The sequence below is a fragment of the Xyrauchen texanus genome, chromosome 29 (genome assembly GCF_025860055.1).
Source record: "Xyrauchen texanus isolate HMW12.3.18 chromosome 29, RBS_HiC_50CHRs, whole genome shotgun sequence".
Lineage (NCBI taxonomy): Eukaryota > Metazoa > Chordata > Actinopteri > Cypriniformes > Catostomidae > Xyrauchen > Xyrauchen texanus.
The window spans coordinates 1,988,165-2,008,752 of NC_068304.1; the positions used below are offsets into that span (position 1 = coordinate 1,988,165).

General features: G+C 36.2%; 1 protein-coding gene across 4 annotated transcripts in view; it reads right to left on the minus strand.

The window, feature by feature from the left end:
- Positions 1-1,431: 1,431 nt before the first annotated feature.
- LOC127623369 (suppressor of tumorigenicity 7 protein homolog) overlaps positions 1,432-20,588 on the minus strand; it is a 63,268-nt gene continuing 44,111 nt past the window's right edge. For 3 of the 4 annotated variants that reach the window (XM_052097809.1, XM_052097808.1, XM_052097811.1), the window contains 6 exons: positions 14,672-14,744; positions 8,734-8,836; positions 8,487-8,637; positions 7,115-7,207; positions 5,422-5,564; positions 1,432-1,713 (listed from right to left, as the gene is read on the minus strand). In XM_052097809.1, coding sequence (XP_051953769.1) covers positions 1,618-1,713; positions 5,422-5,564; positions 7,115-7,207; positions 8,487-8,637; positions 8,734-8,836; positions 14,672-14,744 — 659 coding nt within the window. In that variant the 3' untranslated portion in view covers positions 1,432-1,617. The remainder of the gene's footprint in view (positions 1,714-5,421; positions 5,565-7,114; positions 7,208-8,486; positions 8,638-8,733; positions 8,837-14,671; positions 14,745-20,588) is intronic. The other variant, XM_052097810.1, reaches the window with a different exon arrangement.

Here is a 20,588-nt window from a genome sequence, read left to right on the forward strand (position 1 = left end):
AAATAGATACATAACCACTGCTTAAGTGGCCAAAGGTTCTATAACGAATGTAGAAAGAGTTAAGGAACGTTTGTTCCATGCATTTAATTTGTGATACTCTGACTAAGAGTTTACACAGACTTGCATAAGTTGCTGCCGCTAGTCGTGCTGTAATCTCCCTGTCGTTTACGGAGAGTGAGAGAATTTTATGTTCGGCTGGACCAGAGAACAAATTGCGCAGAAAGGAAGACTATAGGATGGAGGAACCAGATAGCATTCTAAATCCCCTCGTGGTTTAGAATTCCTCTGGCATCGTGGGATTCATCGTCTTTCGGCTGACAGCTGGTGAGACGGCAGACGCGCACTGAATTCCTTACGTGATTGGTGGATAGCGTGTGTTGACACGAGATAACAGAGGTACACTTGTTTTATTTTGCTCATTCGAGTGAAGAGGCCATTTGTGGGTTTTAACGGCCACACCGCTCCCAAGCATCGACTCAAGCTTGCAACAGGTTTGCTGTATTGAAACTAAGAGTGTGTGGGCCCACATTATTTATTCATTGTCTAGTTTATTCATGTGATGTAAATTGAGTGCATTTTACATTTTGATTTCTGTTGTTATAGTAACATATCTTAAAATAGCATTTCATTACTGTGTTTAAATCTGTACAAATTGAGTACTGATATTTCAGTATCAGGTGTTTTGGAATTTCCAAAGATAAAACTGATTTTGGGTTAAAGAAAATACACAAAGGACATTTGGAGATTTTATTTAATTCTTCCACTATTTACAATATTTAATCTTATTTTCTGTTAAATAAAAGTTCTTGTTAATTGATAAGAATTCAGTTTTTTGGTGATTTACATTAATTTTATTCAAGAAAGACTATCATATAACATTTTCAGTTAAGTAAAAATGATCAGAGACGAAAGGGGAAGGAAGTAAATTATTTTAGTCGAGACACGTAATTAGAACCCGGTGCTCCGCCCATTAAAGGATAGGGTAGGGGCGCTACATGTATAATAAAATACAGGGTATAAAATGCAATATGTCATTGACAAATGTGTTTGGAATCTTTACTTATAGATAATCTATTTATTTTTTCTCACAAAAATAGCTTCTAAAAATTCAGTGGTTGGAAAAAGTTGGGATTCAATGTCAACATAATATGAAAGTCGAATGGACTTTCCTGTCATCAATGGCTGCAGCAGTGCACGTGTTAAACTTTACCTGTGCTGAACTTTAGTTTGTACATCTAATATCTTGGAATGTTTGGTATTCTCACTTCGTGGTCATCCATTTTTGTTAATGAATATGATATAATGTATGAATGTTCTTGAAGGTAGGTTCATAATTAGACATAGCATTCAGCTCAGAAGAGACACACAGTTACAAAGTAAAAGAGAAATGGTTTTTATGGAACTTTAAAAATGAAGACAAGTGTTTTGCAGCAGTACAGAAAATGTTTTATTTTATATACTGATGGCCTTTTAAACAGAAAGGTTTACATGAGATTGGCAGGAAAAATAAATCCCCTTCATTCTGATGTATTTATTGTTCTGTAACTGTTGTTTGCTGGCTATGGGCACTTCAGAAGAACTTGGCACCTCAGTCAATATCAGTTGATATCCACCCGATCAGATCCGGGTGAGTTGGTGCCATAGACTCGAGGGCAGAATACTCTCAACCTTCTCCATGATGAAGTTCAGGGGTGCAAACAGTGTGCTCAAGAACTGCAGTGAAGACAAAACAAAGTGAGATTGTGTTGAGATTTCTTCAAATAACAGTTTAGTGAATGTGGAGGCCAGAATGCTTGGCAAATAAATGATGCAAAAATCCTTTGAATTAATGACAACAGAAGCTTGTTCATGCTTTCTCGTGCTTGACGCATGCACATTTGCATGTTTACGCAAGAACTTCTGATTGTTTTGCGCACACGTCAGTATTTGCATGAACATGCAAATGCATGCTAATCGCAAGAATGCATGAACAAGCATCTGTCATGATTGCTCATAGGATTGCTGGGTGGAAGTGTATAGTTTTAGTCGATAAGGAGTGAATTTTTGGTCTGTTTCACAGCAAAAGCTATCACCTCACTTCAGAAGACATTGATTAAACCACTTCATTTGTTTGGATTACCTTTATGATGCATTCATATCCTTTTTGGAGCTTGAAAGTTTTGTGATCCCACTGACTCATATTGTATGGACAAAAGCACCTCAGAAAATACTTTTAAAAAAAAATGGGGTAACTGGGGTAAATTATGTAAGCATTTTAACTTTTGGGGTTAACTACTCCTATAACATCACATTTGAGGATGCCTTGATTTGGCCATCAAGTATTTTGGATAATTTCCTATTTTTTTTTTTTTAGATTGGTGGCCTGTACATGGGTCATTCTTCAATATTTCAGTCCCCCATCATTTTTAAAGTGGTGGTTCACTAAATTAAATGTCAAAAACACACATTTTTACAAGATGTTATGTCCATTAAAATTAATTAAAAGAATGATTGCATTAAAATAATCTTTAAAATAAAATAATGTCTTCTTTCTATCTTACACAAATCATTTTGTCATGTCTCAGAGGCACTTTTATAACTAGTTAATATAACCTGCATGCTGTCCATAAATTGTCATTAATGTAAAGATTTATTTGTGTTCCTTTGCAAAGAAAAATATCTTACCACAAAAAAAGTATGCATATATAAAATCAAACTATAAAGTTTCTTCCCTCAGTCTGAACTCAACTCCATCCCACAAACCATTTTCAGCCCATAAAAACTGTGAACCTGTGACTGGGTTGTCTTATTCACAACATTTATAAATACAGTAAACAAAAATATGGAATAGTCAATATATTATAAATAACAAATTCTATATATTTATTTGAATGAAATACAAGGTGTTAAAAATGTGTGGATGCAATACAGTGGTGAGAGAGTTGGGATACCTCTTAAATTGATTACAATTTATTTGCATTTCAGGATTATACAGTATAAATAGTCTAAGAATCTGTGGAGAGAAGAATACAAAAAAAAAGATAGGATGATGGCCTGTACCCATCCATCATTCATGGCATAGAAGAAACAAGTCAAGTATATGCATCAAGGCAAGAGCAGAGAAATTGGTTTGGTCAAACACAAAAACAAATTTGATTCTCGCTCGCTATATTGTTATACTATAAACAGTTGAAAACAAAGTACGTTCAAATCAGAAAAAAAATTCTAAAAAAAGGACTTTGATGCCTGAGGAGGGAAATTATGATTTGCTCATGATTTGATACATTGAGCACAGCAGCAGTTTATAAAAAAAGCACTCTTCCTTGCAGAATGTTCATTTTAAGATTGCTTGTAAAAATAGAATTATAATTATATATACAGTAGGTACGGAAAATATTCAGACCCCCTTAAATTTTTCACTCTTTTTTTATATTGCAGCCATTTGCTAAAATCATTTAAGTTCATTTTTTTTCCTCATTATTGTACACACAGCACCCCATATTGACAGAAAAACACAGAATTGTTGACATTTTTGCATATTTATTAAAAAAGAAAAACTGAAATATCACATGGTCCTAAGTATTCAGACCCTTTGCTGTGACACTCATATATTTAACTCAGGTGCTGTCCATTTCTTCTGATCATCCTTGAGATTTTCTACACCTTCAATTAAGTCCAGCTGTGTTTGATTATACTGATTGGACTTGATTAGGAAAGCCACACACCTGTCTATATAAGACCTTACAGCTCACAGTGCATGTCAGAGCAAATGAGAATCATGAGGTCAAAGGAACTGCCTGAAGAGCTCAGAGACAGAATTGTGGCAAGGCACAGATCTGGCCAAGGTTACAAAAAAATTCTGCTGCCCTTAAGGTTCATAAGAGCACAGTGGCCTCCATAATCCTTAAATGGAAGACGTTTGGGACGACCAGAACCCTTACTAGTGCTGGCCGTCCGGCCAAACTGAGCTATCGGGGGAGAAGAGCCTTGGTGAGAGAGGTAAAGAAGAACCCAAAGATCACTGTGGCTGAGCTCCAGAGATGCAGTCGGGAGATGGGAGAAAGTTGTAGTAAGTCAACCATCACTGCAGCCATCCACCAGTCGGGGCTTTATGGCAGAGTGGCCCGACGGAAGCCTCTCCTCAGTGCAAGACACATGAAAGCCCGCATGGAGTTTGCTAAAAACACCTGAAGGACTCCAAGATGGTGATAAATAAGATTCTCTGGTCTGATGAGACCAAGATAGAACTTTTGGCCTTAATTCTAAGCGGTATGTGTGGAGAAAACCAGGCACTGCTCATCACCTGTCCAATACAGTCTCAACAGTGAAGCATGGTGGTGGCAGCATCATGCTGTGGGGGTGTTTTTCAGCTGCAGGGACAGGACGACTACGTTGCAATCGAGGGAAAGATGAATGCTGACCAAGTACAGGGATATCCTGGATGAAAACCTTCTCCAGAGTGCTCTGGACCTCAGACTGGGCGAAGGTTCACCTTCCAACAAGACAATGACCCTAAGCACACCCCTAAAATAACGAAGGAGTGGCTTCACAACAACTCCGTGACTGTTCTTGAATGGCCCAGCCAGAGCCCTGACTTAAACCCAATTGAGCATCTCTGGAGAGACCTGAAAATGGCTGTCCACCAACGTTTACCATCCAACCTGACAGAACTGGAGAGGATCTGCAAGGAGGAATGGCAGAGGATACCCAAATCCAGATGTGAAAAACTTGTTGCATCTTTCCCAAAAAGACTCATGGCTGTATTAGATCAAAAGGGTGCTTCTACTAAATACTGAACAAAGGGTCTGAATACTTAGGACCATGTGATATTTCAGTTTTTCTTTTTTAATAAATGTGCAAAAATGTCAACAATTCTGTGTTTTTCTGTCAATATGGGGTGCTGTGTGTACAATAATGAGGGAAAAAAATGAACTTAAATGATTTTAGCAAATGGCTGCAATATAACAAAGAGTGAAAAATTTAAGGGGGTCTGAATACTTTCCGTACCCACTGTATATATATTTATATATATTTTACATATTACCGGCAATATATTTTATCTGTGATCAGATTTTCAAAAGCTATGATCACCAAAAATGATACAGCAATCAGCAGAAGGACCAGCCTTTAGGGAAGACATTCGACTAAGTCACTGGCAGTGTGAACGAGTTTTAAGACCTCTATATATGTAAATTACATTTCTTATGATTGGTTGACCTGCTCAGGATCGGTCAATTTGTTGAATACTAATTAAGTGTTGATATGTGAATGAAAATGGTCATTTGTTAATGAGCTCAAGAATCTGAACCTAACTATTATTTCAAAAGAACAAAAAAGGAATAAAAAAAAGGTCTTTGTGTTCAAAAGTCTTAGTTTTTATGATACAAGCCCTTTAATTGTGTGGTGTTTGTCTGTACTATACTTGTGATGAATGAAACTCACAGCTTTAGCAAAAACCCCCATGAGCTCCGGGAACTGATGTGTGAGGAGTGCCAACATCGCAGTAAAGGAGCAGAGACCAGCAGTGAAGAGGATGAAGAATGGCAGCTCTTTCTTAGGATACACTGACACCTCGTGGAACACTGCTTACACACACACACACCACAGTGAGGGTTAACTACTTCTGCTAAGAGGGTGAGAACAGAGATGCTAAACCATAAAACAGTCAAACAGAACTCAATCTTTAAATGGCTTTTTTCTGGGAACAGGAGTCTGTTTTCAAAAACAGATTTAATATACATGTGGGCTTTTTGAAACCAGGAGAAAATCCAATTTGTTTTGATATTACCCCTCCAATCAGAGGTTTTCACTGTGTTGCCATGATGAATGAGTTGTAGTGGTCATGTGCTGATTCATTGGCCTTCCTGATTGGTTTGGCTTTCCACAAAAGATTGAATGTACCTACCATATTCATGTGCTGTACCAAGTGTCTATTACAAATGTATATTAAAAATAAGCATAATAAACTGACCAATGGTCAACAGTCATTTTTATTCATGATAAAGCACAGCTATGAACTCTTCACCGACCTTCTATTTGTATCACTGCGGAGCACCCCACAGCAGACATTTATTCTTGTTGCATAGCAACATTCTCTTTTCTGTTTACTGTCAGGCGGTGTGTACCAATCGACCGACAGTGTCCTGCGAAGCAGACCTCACACGGTATAGAGCGCAAGAGTCTGGTTCCAGAAGTACAAATTCCATTAATTGATCCCATAGTCTAATTGATTTTCAACGATAACTTATCAACATTTCAAGACAGACCTACGGTGAGCTACAATGTTTTTCACTGATGCTATATGCATCATATAGCACTGTTGAAGCCATCTGTCTGTGTTATTTTATGAAAAGTCTACTTTCGGAACAACAATCTGAAAGGGAGCGTATCAGTTGAAAGGGAACTCCAAATGCATTGAAATTTGGGTACATCAATATATCAGTTCACAGGGATTGGAGATTGCGAACAAACGGTACTTTGTTTTTTTTTTGTTTTTTTACAGGTAAACAGGGTAAATAAATGCTAAAACAAAATTAACAAAATGTGTTTGGGACTTGGGTGTTTTATTAAAGGGATAGTTTATACAAAAGTGATCTCATCATTTACTCATGCTGATCAGACCCTTGTAGCAAGAATCCTTGTAGAAACAGATCAATATATAAGAGCTTTTTTACTCTAAATCTCCACTTCCACTTCCACATCTGAAAGTGAATGTTAAAAGTAGAGATTTAGAGTAAAAAAAGTACTTCAATATTGTTCTGTTCCACCTATTATATTGCTTCTGAAGATCTGGAAGTCATATGGATTACTTTTATGATGACGTTGTAAATGAACTTATTTTGTCAAGTGAACTTCAACCTATCCCGTGCTTACTGCGTAGGGACCCTGCGAAACACAGCTAGGGACTTCTAGCAAAGGAAGACACTTTATGATCTTTGGAAAAATAAAATTTTTATGAACATTTGTGTCCTTAATATGACTGTGAATATGAGAACTTTCAGCCATAACTACATTCAAACTAAAGCACAGCCAATCATATCTTATTGCAGTAGCAGTTTGTTCCCTTCAGTATGGTGTATCTGTACTGTTTAACTAAAGCAGTGTCTACAGGTGACTAAAGAGGAAAATCTCTTACTTGGTAGAAGTTCTCTGTCGGCAGTCTCTGTACAGACGGGATATGGATAAAACAGGTGTCCTTTCTCCAGAGGATATGGAATCATTCTAAAGGCTGCAAGACCAAACCATGAATGTCCAAGGTGGGGAGCAACGAAATACATGTAATGGGATGCCATATTTAAAATACAAATTATTAGTATCTGTATTCCACTATAGTTACAATTTAAATCATTGGTAATTAGAATAGTTACAACGAAAAAGTATTTGGATTACTGAAGAGATTCCTTTGCATTTTATTGTCATGTTTTTTATTTACAATTTAGTCCTTTCAGATGGAAAATATTTATACTTCTAAATGATGAGATCCAAAGTGCATTTGAACAGCGGTGAAACACTTTCATACAAGCAGACAGAGAAGTAACACGTCATATGAATGTAAGTTTGGAGCAGAACAAATGGAAATAAACCTTGTGTAAATTGTCAGCTTTATGCTAAGCTACAATGCTATTTCTAGTCATTTTACTTGCACGTTATCAGACATGATCATATTTTTTATCAAGAAAATTCATATTAGATCGTAATTTCTTTCTTTCTAGAAGACCTTTGATATTAGTGCAAAAATCATATTCTTGATAACAATTTTTTATCGTTTTCCTGTAAAAATATCTTAAAATCCTTAAAACAAGATTGATTAAATTTATCTTGTTTTAGGAACAACACTGCGTAAGATATTTAGGTTTTTCAGAGCATGTATTTTTAATGTGTGTATTTTGTCTGACTGTACTGGTATTTTGTACTGAGTTTTTATAGTCAAAACAAGTGAAAAAATCTAGCAGTGCTGAAGTAGTAATCCAAAGTCTTTAGAATACGTTACTGACCTTGAGTAATCTAATGGAATACGTTACAAATTACAGAATGTATTCTGTAATCTGTAGTGGAATACATTACAAAAGTAACCCTCCCAACCCTGTGAATGTCAATTAACTATACAGGAAGTAGATGAATTACTGCTCATTCAGTATTTATTAGCCTGTTTCTACTGAAATACAGTGTAGATGATTGTCAGAGTGCATATTTTGTTTCACTTATCTGTTTGTTTGAGCACCTGGGAGCACATACATTTCACAAGAGTCCCCAGTGTATCTTGGCCTTGTTTATAGTTAAAGTACTGTGTTATGCACTAAATCTGAATTTTTTTCTGGTTATTATTGAGATTTTGGTTGCACCAAACTGCATCTGAAATGTTATTCATTTTGGACTAATGCTGCCTCTAAGTGTGTGCCTGTCACAGTCAGGAAAGGATTTTTTTTTTTATGTTCCATAAATCGATTTTAAAACACATTTTTATTTATTTATTTTTTTCACCATACATTCGGCGGAGTGTTACTCACTTCCCTCCCAAGTGCAGTGGAGCAAGTTGAGCGCGCCCTCCACCCTCTTCCAGTGCTGCAGGTGGAAGAATGCATATGCTATGGCTTCACTGTCTCCTCGCTTGAGAATGTGCTCTGGAGGCAATATCAAACTCTTCATCTCTAAGAGGTACTGCAAAAAAACACAATCAACACTTGAGGGAGCTGAGGGATATGTCAGATATCAACATATGATGGCATCTGGTTTTCGAGGGCATTCATGGCTCACTTTGGGTACGTGTGGGTTAAACTCCACTGCTCTGTGTATGGCTTCTACTGCATTCATTTCTGCTGTGCTCAAACCTCGCCGAGACGCCGCCTCTGGTGAAAACCTGCAGACGGAAGAAACTTATATCAGAATGTGTGCGATAGGATTGCATTTCTAAGTATGTACTAGAATAATTATAGCAATAAATTACATAATAAAATATTTAAGAAATTCAAGACTACAAATATCAGTATATAAACTGATTTCTTTCACATTCCGGACAAATGGAAAAGGAGGAAATGTTCCAAAGTTTAAAAGTTTTCTTTCTAGCTTTAATATTCTTTTCTTTATGCAATATTCAACCTTGTAAGAAAAGCCAAACAAATAGGGCTGGGTGGTAAAACGATATCGATATATATCACGATAAAGAAAATCTACGATAAGCTTTGAGGAATTTTCGATATTTACTGTAGATTTACAGTCTACAATATCAGGAAGATAAGACCTTTCCTCTCTGTACATGCCACACAACTGCTCGTTCAGTCACTTGTCATAACTAGACTGGACTACTGTAACGCTCTCATTGCAGGCCTTCCTGCATGTGGTATTAGACCTCTGCAAATGATCCAGAATGCAGCAGCAGGTCTGGTCTTTAATGAACCAAAGAGAGCACGTTACACCACTCTTTGTCTCTCTCCAATGGCTGCCGGTTCATGCACGTACTAAATTCAAGGCCCTGATGCTGGCATACAAGACAGTCACTGGGTCTGCTCCAGCATACCTAAAAACATTTATGCAGAGCTACGTTCCCACCAGAAGCCTGCAGTCGGCTAAGGAACGTTGCCTTGTCCTACCAAAACAAAGAGGCACCAAAACACTTTCCCGGACTTTCAGTTTCATCATACCACGTTGGTGGAATGACCTTCCCAACTCAATCCGTGAAGCTCACTCTCTCTCTTCAAAAAACAGCTAAAAACACATATTTTCCAAGAGCACTTAACCAATCACTAAAACAAAAGCCGCTGCCAATCCTACAATCCACCTTGCGAGCATGACACTTGGCTTTCATGGGAATGAATTGAAAACGCTCTCAGCTTCACTCACAACGCCCCAGTGGTAACGTAGGGTCAGACTGGATGAACTTGCTAATGCTAGCTGCCTTGCTAATGATTAGGCTACGTCGGACTTGATTCCATCCGCACCGCAAGACTTCATGGCAACGGTTGCACCCTCTCATCGTCTCTAGTGAAGAGCGCGACAGAACAACAGTGATGTGGAAAACAGCTCTGATCTTTCTACGCTGTAATCTAGAATATTGTTGTCAAACAACAAACATGCATAATGTCTGCCCTGTCCCGCTACGCATGCGTTGCCTCTTTTCCCTGCATGTGTGTAGACATGAATCACCACATGAGTTAATGTGGTTTCAAAGTACCTTTTAGACCATAATGTTTTTTCCTTCTAAATATATCTTTATTAATCAGCATGTTACGAGCCTTTAATAATAAACAAAATCGAATAAACAAATCGATCTCTGTTCTAATTTTGTGAAAATTAATTAGATGTCTGGAATGGATAAGGAAAGACTAAAATTACTAGTTGGAAGACTAGTTTCTCACTTGAAAATATAATTATTTTTTTACATTAAAAAAAAAAAAAAAATTCTAAATTTTCTCTCGGGACATCCCTGAACCCACATTCAGCATCATTCCACAGTTACAAAGGCTTCTATGCCCCATACTTGGGTATCTGAATCTAAAGAAATATAAAAAATATTTCACTTTAATGTAAAAATATTCCAACAAATACTGGACTGCTGTCACTATGCTTCAGAAAAAACAGATGATCTTTTAACATTCATTTTCAATTGATAAACTATAAAATATTTTAATATTTTGGTAAAAGATCCCACAGACCCCACAGCTTTGGCCATCTCTGGACCCCCTGTGCAGTTTTGTTGAGACTATTTTGACTGTTTAGAATAAATTATTTCTTCTTTTCTTCCATCAACTTTGAAATAAAAAAAGAAAGTGCAATGTGTAAATGTATATCGTGATAAATATCGATATCGAACAATATGAAAAAGATTATCGTGATAACAATTTTGGTTATATCGCCCAGCCCTACAAACAAATATACATTCACATGGTTAAAGTTACTCTATGAATTGCATCCTAATGCAGTCTGTTACACTTGTTTGTATTCACACCGTACTCCTGTTCTTATATTGCAAATTATACATGGATTTGTAATCCGTGACATGGAACTGGAAAGTACTGTTAGACATTCCTTTAATCAGACAGGAGAAAAAGATTTCAGTGAGACACCAACTAAAATCAAGTTGTATCGAGTTGACTTGTGGGTTGCTGGATTAGGCAAAATGGAGTGGTCACAACCTGAAATCACATGTCTTCAGAAGACTTGGAATATGATTCATGAGTTTCATGGACTAATTTTACAGGGTTTTTAAAATAAAAATTTTTACTTTTAAAGAGCTTTTTTAAGACCTGAACAAATGAAATGAATACCATATCCCCATACCAAAATAAACACACACAACCTCAAAATAAATCCTGTATCACAGACACTTACTTAAACAGGCAGGGGCACACATTCAACATGGCCTTAACAACGTTTATCAGTAAAACAGTGTAGATATAAACAATAATAAAATACTCAAGATACATTTTCCACATGCTGTATACAGTACATCACATTAAAATTGGTTATGTACTATTATATAAATAAATACAAATTAGAGTTTGACTGATATTGGATTGAGTTTATTCAATCATGTGTTGAAAGGCAATTTATCTGTTTTTAAATTGCAGCCTACATTAAATGTTCTTAGTCTTTCCTTCCTGTGATGGGAAGACAAATATTTGATTCATAGTGCGGAAATTTTAGCTTTAAAGGCTGAACTACACTGGGGACTCTTATTTTGAAATGTATGCGCTAGGGATGGGCTATACCACTTAGTCTCTTTTCTATCAGATACCAATAATTTCAAGTCCAATATCTTCGATACCAATACAGATACTTATTTTACATTGATTTTATTTATTTTGTTTGCAATTACTTGGGATAAATTGCGTAATATTAAATATTATATTTAGTCAAATTCATTTTTTTTTTTTACATTTTTGAGCCTAAACAGAAAATTATTAGACTTCTGTTTGGTTTACCCTTACAAAAATGTTTTCACTACAGTAACTAGTTACACCATGGAATTAAGTTAAACCATAGTAACCACACAATTAGCCACGTTTTTGTTATTATTGTTATATTATTGTAGTCAAACCATGTTTTCAGCCCAAAAAACAAAAACATGTTTACTACAATATTACTTTAGTAAAACCATGGTTAACTATTTTCTTTATTTATTAGAAACAATTCCATACAAACTGATTATAAGAAATGTCAACTTTAGATATGTTGTTATTTTAGTGTGAATTTACTACTGAAACTGTTTCTCTGATTTTCTATCATTACATCTATAAAATACATTTATGAATGTTAAGATGAGAGGAAGAAGAAATAGTTCTCATCCTGCACAAGTATTTGCTAATATAGCCTAATCCATTTTATTTCACTTTGAAGCTTATGATTATTGTTCATATTCATGGTAAACAAATAAGAATATCCCTAATATCAATATTTTTGAAACAACATCAGTATTGGAAGTATCGATAATTTAGGACTGATCTACCCATCCCTAGTATGTGCTTCACTGCTTCCAGCTGCTCATTCAAACAGGTGGCCTAATGATTGTGAACACTCAAAAACCCTGCGTGCAACGGTGCCGCGTTTTCACTCTGAAGGACGTAGCACATGCATTTAATGAAATCTTATTAAATGCAAAGTTTGATAATCACATTAAGTCATATCAGAATTCCTGTCTTTCCACCACCAAATTTAAAACCTGTATAAATGATAATTAAGACTTTTGTTGTATCATTTAACATATTTAAGACTATTTATGACCTTACATTTTAGAAAACTGAATATAGACATTTTAAGACTTTAAGGATCCACAGGATGCCTGTTTTATAAAATGTTTGGGTACTTTATTGAGGGTTAAAGTGAGTCAGTATGTACTGCCATTGCATATAAGTCAGCCAGTTAGACATTCAATCAATTTCCTTTTGTGTTCCGCAAAAATATAAAAATAAAACATACAGGTTTGGATTGACATGAGGGTAAGTAAATTATGACTATTTTCACACTAGCAAACAACTTGATTTTGGTCAAGGGTGTAAAACTTACAGACTGTTTTGCAAAGATCTCTCGTGCCACACTAGCTGATTTTTCCAGTGATTTTCAGGTGTGAGCTTCATTAACATGAAGGGAGATGAAGCATGGCGAGAGGTCAGTTATGACTTGACCGTCAGGACTGCCGGATAAGTTAATGGTTCCAGCAACAGAAAAGCACATTGAAACTGTTGAAAACAATTGTTCTGTCACTGAGGCAGTGACCACTGAGCTTCTTATTTAACTGAAGAATTGACGTGACGTCAAGCTGATCTGAACGTTTTCGTCGCATACAGCTGCTTATCACAAACGCTGATTGTAATCCATAGTCATTTTGTCACCAAGTGCTTTTCCTGACATATTCCTGCACTAAAATGACATCAGAAAGCAGATCCATAACATTTTGACCACTGTTTTTATTTAATCTAATCTCTTTATTCACTAAAAGCTGCATATGGACATACACATTCTACGGCAAGCCTTGAGGGGATAAAAGCATAATCATGCACTTTCACAGGGTATGTTACTCCATGAATCTCACACCTGCATCATTTAGAGCATTTGTTTCAGAATCTGGTACGTTTTCTCCCTTGGTTCGGTTTGTAGCGGCATAAATAAACACGACAATCGTACTCGGATCCGCACCAAAACAATCGGTCCGAGACCACCAATTGCAAATGAACTCTGCAGCTCTTTCTTGTGGTGAGAATGCAATCTGACCCAACAGACCAAAGAATCAAACAATATCCCTATAAAAACCATGGACATACATGATGGATCTGCGCAGAAGAAATCTTTCGGTCAGCTCATCACTGTAATTAATCATCAAAGTGAATATAGCGTTTTGGCAACTATATTAGATATGGATATTTTAGCACGATCGCTTATCTCTCATGGATAGAGGCAGAACAAACTTCAAAAAGAAGGATGGCTTTAGTCGGAGGTACAACACACTTCTCGATTCAGAATGATGGAGGGGTGACAGACATACCGACTCACCTCGACTCTCTCCCTCAGTGTCCCTGTCATGTGCAGCTCGTCGAAATAAAAACAGGGGTACCACATGAACATCAACAATTGTAATAGAGTGATTTAGGATGCAATTTATGGTGTAACTTTACCATGTGAATGTTTTTGATTGTGTATTTATCCCTCGAGGCTTGCCATAGAACGAGAAGTCCATATGCAGTGCAAGGATTTGTTCAACAAAAACACACAGATTTCTGATTTTAACAGTCATTTTAGTGTAGGAGAACCCCAGAAAAACACTTGGTGACAATATCACATTGATCACAATCAGCGTTTGTGATAATGTGCAGCTGGGAGTGTGATTTTTGAAGAAAACGTTCAGATCAGCATGACGTCTTGTCAGTTCTTCAGTAAAAAAATTGCCATTTTTTGAGACCACAATAGCCCGGACGAGCAACAGAATGAGTTTTTGACAAGTTTGATCAGTTCTCAGAGGGATTAACGACCTCCCGCTGGCAGATGCTAATCCACACTCTGTCTCACACCTAATGGCCAGCAATGATGTAACTAAATGTTACACCTTAAAATCGTTGGAAAAATCAGCTCATGTGACACCCGCTTAAGGCAAGAGGTGTAGCACTCCATTCATTCATGTATTATTATTATTATTATTAAAATACCTCTTAAATCACAACAATGTCACAAATCTGGACAAATACAACATTATTCAGTAACTCACTTATCAGACACTGCTCTGGCTTTGAGAAGTGCTGCGGTGTAGCAGATGGTTGCAGACTTTGGCAAACTGATGTCTGAGGAAGAGAACAAATACGGTTACCAAACAACATCAACATCAAAACTAAATAATGTCCCTGTTAAGGTAATCATATCTTGACATACAAACATACTCCACTGCTCAATTAGTCAATATTATCAGCTGATATAGCAACTTAAAATACATTTTTCAATTGACATTTAATCAAACAATATGCACAAGATTACAAATAAATACGTCATGCATAAGAGATAAAAAATACAAAGAATACAAAAAGTGTCGACAAAGGTAAAAATTATTTACGATGATCAAAAAGTTATTAGCTACTGGATATTGACAGCTCAATTAATATCAGGTTAACAGGGTTGGGAGGGTTACTTTTGAAATGTATTCCTCTACAGATTACAGAATACATGATGTAAAATTTAATTTGTAACATATTCTGTTAGATTACTCAAGGTCAGTAACGTATTCTAAATACTTTGGATTACTTCTTCAGCACTGGTTTTCACTTTTCACTCGTTTTGACTATAAAAACTCAGTACCAGTACAGTAAGACAAAATACACGTTAAAAATACATTCTCTGAAAAACCTAAATATCTTATGCAGTGTTTTTTCTAAAACAAGATCAATAAAATTGATCCATTTTTAAGGATTTTTTGATATTTTTACATGACAATACAAAAATAATTATCAAGAATAAAATGTTTGCCCTAATATCAAATGTCTTACTAGAAAAAGAAATTATGGTCCAACATTAATTTTCTTGATAAAAAATATGACCGTGTCTGGTAACATGTGCATGTAAAATGGCTAGAAAAAGCATTTTAGCTTAGCATAAAGCTGACAATTTACACAAGGTTTATTTCTATTTCCTCTGCTCCAAACGTACTTCTCTGTCTGCTCGTATGAATGTAACACATCATAAGAAAGTGTTTCACTGCTGTTCAAATGCACTTTGGATCGCATCATTTATATGTATAAATGTTTTCCATCTGAAAGGACTAAATATTAAATTAAACAAATGACAATAAAATGCAAAAAGGAATCTCTTCAGTAATCAAAATACTTTGAATGTAACTGTACTCTAATTACCAATGATTTAATTTGTAACTGTAGTGGAATACGGTTACTTATATTTTGTATTTTAAATACGTAATCCCATTACATGTATTCTGTTACTCCCCAACCCTGCAGGTTAACTAGCCTAATTCTCAGAGGTTCAAATTGGGATCGTCCACAATCCAAACACTTGCTGTCAAGGTGTTAATAAAGTACCGGTTTAATAATACCCATACTAATTGTGCTTCTTTTCATATCAGACGCCAAGAATGAATTATGTTTTGAAACATTACCTAGTTGTTAAATGTTCTTAAATTTGAGATGAACAGCTCAGATTATCAGTTATGTATATAATCAGATTTAGCAAAGATTATTATGTTTCATCAATGCTTCATCTCTAAAGGCAAAAAAATTTGAAAGGTAAAAATATTTATTTTTACTGTTGGAACAGTAGGACAGAAAGCGATCTGTCCCTTTACAAGTGCTCATGCATGTTAAAAAGCATGGAGAGAGATGCATGGACAGACAGACAGATTTACAGACAGAAACTTTTGATTTCTTGTGTTCCTATGGGTCTATTATTAATTTTCACCAATAACCAATATGTTAAGACGAAAGAATGTGGAAAATTCCTGCACGGTTACCATGGAATGTGCAGGGATACTTAAAGTGTTGGGTAAGACGTGCAGTCCCACTCCAAAATTCATGAAGTAAGTTTTTCCTGTAATTTTTTCAGTCAAACACATTGGTAATAGATTGAGGACAGTTCTACAAGAGTGAGCTTGGTGTATTTCTTTTGCATTCCCGCCACTGTGCCTAGGCGGATCCAGTAATTTGAGCTTGCTCATATCAGCAAGCTTGCTCATATCAGCATGCTCAATAATGTATGCACTCGCTTGTCTCCGAGAGCTCGGTTGGAAGACTGTGTTCAGCACTGGCCCTATCGGGCATGTGACAGTTCTAGCAACTGGTCCAAATCTCTTGCACACTAGCCCTGGGCCAATAGGCAGTCCTTATTGTTGAACCCTGTTATGTCTGAAAGTCTGAACTTATTTTTTTGTACAAAACTATACAGACTTTCAACACATTTCCCACCATTTGTTTTCCGTACCATTATTTAAATTAATATTTTCCACACTGGCCTATTATGGCACAATATATTTAGATATTGGAAAGACCAAAATCTCCAAAATGGTTGGTCAACGTTACAATAAAAGAACATTTCAAATAACCAGTAAAATGTTATTGGTCCAAGGTGCTTGTGGCACAGTCTTTACTCGAGGGGCCCGGCAGCAACACGTGCTCCAATTTCCAGCGTTGCATCTAACTCGCACCAGACCCTCACCGCTCCTTTCCTGGACCCACAAAGACACCAGCAGGTAAAGACCGGTCTTCCGAGGAGTGGTGCGCTAGAGGGTTACAGGCAGAGATGATGAGGCTTTATGTTTTTCGTTGATGTTGTCTGCCTTTGGGCATTCCCATTTCTTCCATTCATTTTAATTTATTAAAATATTTAATTTATTACAATTTTCCATCAAGAAAACACTAAAATAACATAATTCTTAAAAATTACTATTTATTTCCTCATTTTGGCTCCCACGTGGGTGGATTTCCAAAACGTAGGAAGGCAGAAGACAGAGATTCTTTTAATTACTAATATATATACATATACATATATAAAAAACACATATAACAACAACCTCCTCTATCATAAGTGAAGCGTAACAGTCAACTAGTGTTACAACAGTAATTCACTGTTTGTGGATGCCATACAAATGAATGGGGAGAGCAGTAAACCGACAACTACCTGTCGCAAAATTGTCCATGTCTTCTCTAATAAAACATAAATTTTATCATAGTTAACTCCACACAAAGTAAATTTCAAAAGGATTGTTTAGTGTAAAACATATTGAAGACTAGCGGAGAAGTGGTCAATTCATTAAATGATGAGCTGTTTGCTCACAAAGACCCTGTTTACACCTTGTATTAAGATGCATCTCGGGTGATCCAATCACATGTGGTCAGGCGAAACATCTCTTTGCTTTTAAAGCCACTACTAACTGGCAGTTTAAACTCTTATCACAGCGGTTGATTGACAGGTGAGGGGAGGCACTTCACTGCTGCCGGGACGCATACAGGACGGATTAGCGTTTACACCTCAAGTTACACCTCACATGCGTTTTTGACCACATTTGTTTGTTTTTTGTGATCGGTCACGAAACGTTTTAGACCCCGTTTAGACCTGTATTTAGCACTGACCACATGTGATCCAATCACCAAAAATGTATCTTTATATACCATGTGTAAATGGGGTCAAAGGCAGTTTATTAAACACACTGAAGCATCTCCTCCATAGATATCGCTTATTTGAATGACTATGGGATCGCCACATTATGCAGTTTTTATGCTAGCTAGTAGACTCCCCGTATAAGATGGATTCTGGAGAAGACTCATATTTATGAAGAAAGCTCTACCTGATTGGTTACGGTTACTATTAGGGGTAGGGCTATAGTTTCTCTGACCAATCAAGTATCGCTTTCCTCTTGAGAAATTAATGACTCTTCCTCTGCCCTGCTACCTTTTATGTGCCTGTGTGTGTGTTGTGAGAGCGTTTATGGTTATGTGGATGCATGGCTGTGTGATGGTCAGATACATTTAGAAATTGTCTTGAGGTACTGATAGAAAAAGTCAGATATGTCTGAAGTAAGCATAAACACAGGGATACCAAAATATCAGATCAGTGCATTAGGCCTTGAAGTGCAAATGCAACCTGATAGACCTGCCTCTGTGTATTTCATTAATATTAACAACAATAACAAGAAAACCACCCATTGCTCTTGGCTGGATAACTTTAGTAGCTCTCAAATAAAATATGAATGTATTATAATCATACAGTCATGACCTGTAATCCTTGAGAATGTAAGAATGTTTACATTCTTGATACTGCTGATAAATTTTTATTTGTCAAATAACAAATAAGTCAGTATTAGTTTTTAAAAGTTAAAGTAAGGAGTGCAACAGGCTTTTCTCCTTATACAAGCTTCCCCCTGTGAGATATTATCAGGAATCAAGGAAAACGTTCCCACTGTTATACCCAATTTGATATTTCTTCAAAACCCAACGAAAACAATTCTCCAAAATGAGTGTTTCAATGAAATCATAGATTGGATGGTCAGAAATTTTCATTCTACTCAATTCCAACAAAACAGAGGTATTAATTATTGGACCAAAAACCTTGAAAAAGCCACTAAAATATCATTTGAATCTCAAAGGACGTACCGTTATGTCATCTTCTACAGTTAAGAACTTAGATGTTATATTTGATACCAATCTGTCCTTGGAAAATCTAATTTCCAAGGTTTGTAGAACAGCATTCTTCCACATCAGAAATATTACTACGTTACGACACATGCTCTCTGTTTCTGATGCTGAAAAACTAATTTGTGTGTTCAAGACCTCAAGACTAGATTATTGTAAATGCATTTCTGGGATGATGTCCAGCAAGATCAATAAATAAACTTCAATTGGTTAAAAATGCGGTATCCAGAGTGCTGACTAGAACCAAGAAATACGATCATATTAGCACCGTTTATCGTCGTTACATTGGCTACCTGTTAAATTTCATATACATTTTTAAATTCTGTAAACTACATACATAGTTTTGAATGGTCTAGCTCCACAGTACTTAAGTGACTTTCTACCACACTATATTCCATCACGTTCATTACGATCACAAAATTCTGGCCTGTTAATAGCCCCTAGAATATTAAAATCCACAAAGAAGATAGATGCTTTTCATATTTGACTTCTCAACTATGGAATAGTCTCCCTAACGGTGTTAAGACACACTCACTCAGTTTAAGTCTAGACTAAAGACACATCTGTTTAGTCAGACATACACCTAATTTATCCATCAACTCACAATTAGGCTGCTTTAGTTAGGTCTGCCGGAACCAGAAACATTTATCATGATTTAGAACTCTGCAATAAATTTAATGGCATCTACGCTATTATTATTATATTTAAGATATTGGCTGCGTGCAGACATTGAGAGCACACTCTTAGAAATCGCCTCACTCTTTTCCAACTATCTTAGCAGCATCAATTACCAATGTATAAAAAATTGCAGGGTAAAAAAACCCATTTCAGGAATTTCAGAGTGGGACTGCATGCCTTACGCAACTGTTTAAGTATCCCCGCACATTCCACAGCTCACGGAGCATGAAATTCACCCCAAATTTTTTTAACATGTTGTTGAAAATTAGTAGTCCACACATTGGAACACATGAAATCAACAGTTAATTTCTATAAGACTGTAAATCCATCTCTGTCCCCATCTTCTCCATGCAGCGTTGACACTGTTTAATGTGCTTGCACACTCGTAAAGGGACAGTAACGTTCCCACAGTAAAATAAAATAAAAAGTGCAGTTTCTCGTTTGATAGTAGTAATAATTTCACGTTTACAGTTGAAGCGCTGAATGAAACCTAAAAAAATCTTTTTTCCCCAGCGATTATTCATGTGGCTGGAAATCTGAGCTGCTCAGGATCCAAAATGCAAGTAGGCCTATACATTTAAGTAATGTTTTTCAAAATGTAAATATTTATTTTACATGCTAATGGCGTTTCATATGAATGGAATCAAAATCAGTACGGTTATTATTTTCAGAGCTGTTCAGCTGCAAGGTGAAGATGACTATTTAAAATAGTCTACTACATATATTTCTCATAACACCTGTTACATTTCTCGTTTCTGGACAGTACAGATTTTTCTTGCCAGCCAACCTCAGGCACATTCTCACAGGGTGTAAAACAAGCCT